Below are 1,348 nucleotides of genomic sequence, written 5' to 3'. Positions count from 1 at the left end.
ATACCGAGCAAATCCTAAGTAAATACTGAGTTGTACCGAGTTGTACCAAGTTGTAAAAAAACTCGGTACAACTCGGTATTTGCATGGTATTGATCTTCACAGAGTGGTATTTCTTATTTTTGCAAAGCAATACCTAGCAAATACCGAGCAATACCGAGAAAATCACGAACATAGCATTCCCAGGTTCCGCTTCGGGTCAAATCGTCGGGCTGCACAGTAAAAAATAAGAGCACGATATGTTATGACGGACGAACTTTGCTCTACGTCCTGTCAGAGGACGTAATAACACAACTCTCCTTGGCCTATTGGGTGAGAGCTTAGGCTTACAACTAAGAGGTCCAAGGTTCAAGTTTATATGTATGCGTTGTGTGTGTGAATTTGCCTTAATTGGCCTAAATGTCCCAAAAAAAAAGAGGACGTAATAATTGTTCAACTTAGAGGCGTCTAGGGTTTGGTTTTCATCTTCCTGTTTTCGTCGTTGTTCGGCTTCGTTCCTTCGCAGGTGTAGAGACTGCACGAGTCGCGTCTCTGTTCGAGTTCGCTCCTTCGACGACGTTCCCTTCCCGTCGGATCAGAAGTTACAACATTTTGATGGGAAACAACGACGGGAGCTCGCTCGCTGTGAATAACTTTCTACCTTTCGCGCGTTTCTCCGGTTAAATCCAGTAAATCCGACGAACTACGGGGCTGTTTGGTATCGGATTTGTGCTGGGATTTAAGGTAAATCCAACAGAATTGTTTTTGGAGGAATTGCATAAACTAATACGCATTTTGATCCAGTGAAGATGGGCAGAAGAAAGAAGGATGGATCAAACTTGAAAGCGGGGATATGTAAAGGTGCTACCTTGCGCGAGGAGAACTTAGGGAAGAAGGAGGTAGATGTGAGTTCCATTTTGAAGATAAAGCATCTGCAAAAATTGGCAGCTTGGGCTGGTGGAGAAGGCGGAATTCCTCCTCTTGGTGCTTTTTTTGGGTACCATTTGGCAGCTAAAGCAGAGGTAGCAGGGGTTCCACTGGATAAATCATCTTTCTTTTGTCAAAGGTAAGCTTTACTTCTACTTGTCTTGTTTATGGATTTCTCTTCTCGGAGCTTTTTGGTTTGTTGAAGATGGAAAACATATTGTAGAGCATGATGATTTTATCTCACTCATTTCAAGTAAAAATTTGAAATCCTCTTTCTTGAGGGATTTTTGTAGGTGTTTGCAGAGTTTAACATCATTACTTGGCCGAGCATTTGCATTACCAGTGATCATGCAGTGGCTTCAGGCACAATAGGAAAGGGATTCAGAGCTTGGCATTGACAGAAATTTGTACCAAATGTTCTTTACCCTAAGAATCATATCTTAAC

General features: G+C 42.3%; 1 protein-coding gene across 1 annotated transcript; it reads left to right on the top strand.

The window, feature by feature from the left end:
- Positions 1-417: 417 nt before the first annotated feature.
- Positions 418-1,042, top strand: LOC110110914 (the record flags this gene model as incomplete). The annotated part of the gene is given in 2 exon segments (XM_020842575.2): positions 418-621; positions 780-1,042. Coding segments are annotated over 2 exon segments (293 nt in total), but the record flags the coding sequence as incomplete, so codon positions are not given.
- Positions 1,043-1,348: the final 306 nt, after the last annotated feature.

Source organism: Dendrobium catenatum, unplaced genomic scaffold (assembly GCF_001605985.2).
Source record: "Dendrobium catenatum unplaced genomic scaffold, ASM160598v2 original_scaffold_245466, whole genome shotgun sequence".
NCBI lineage: Eukaryota > Viridiplantae > Streptophyta > Magnoliopsida > Asparagales > Orchidaceae > Dendrobium > Dendrobium catenatum.
Note: the sequence above shows the minus strand (reverse complement) of the source record. Positions and strands in the feature narration are given on the sequence as shown.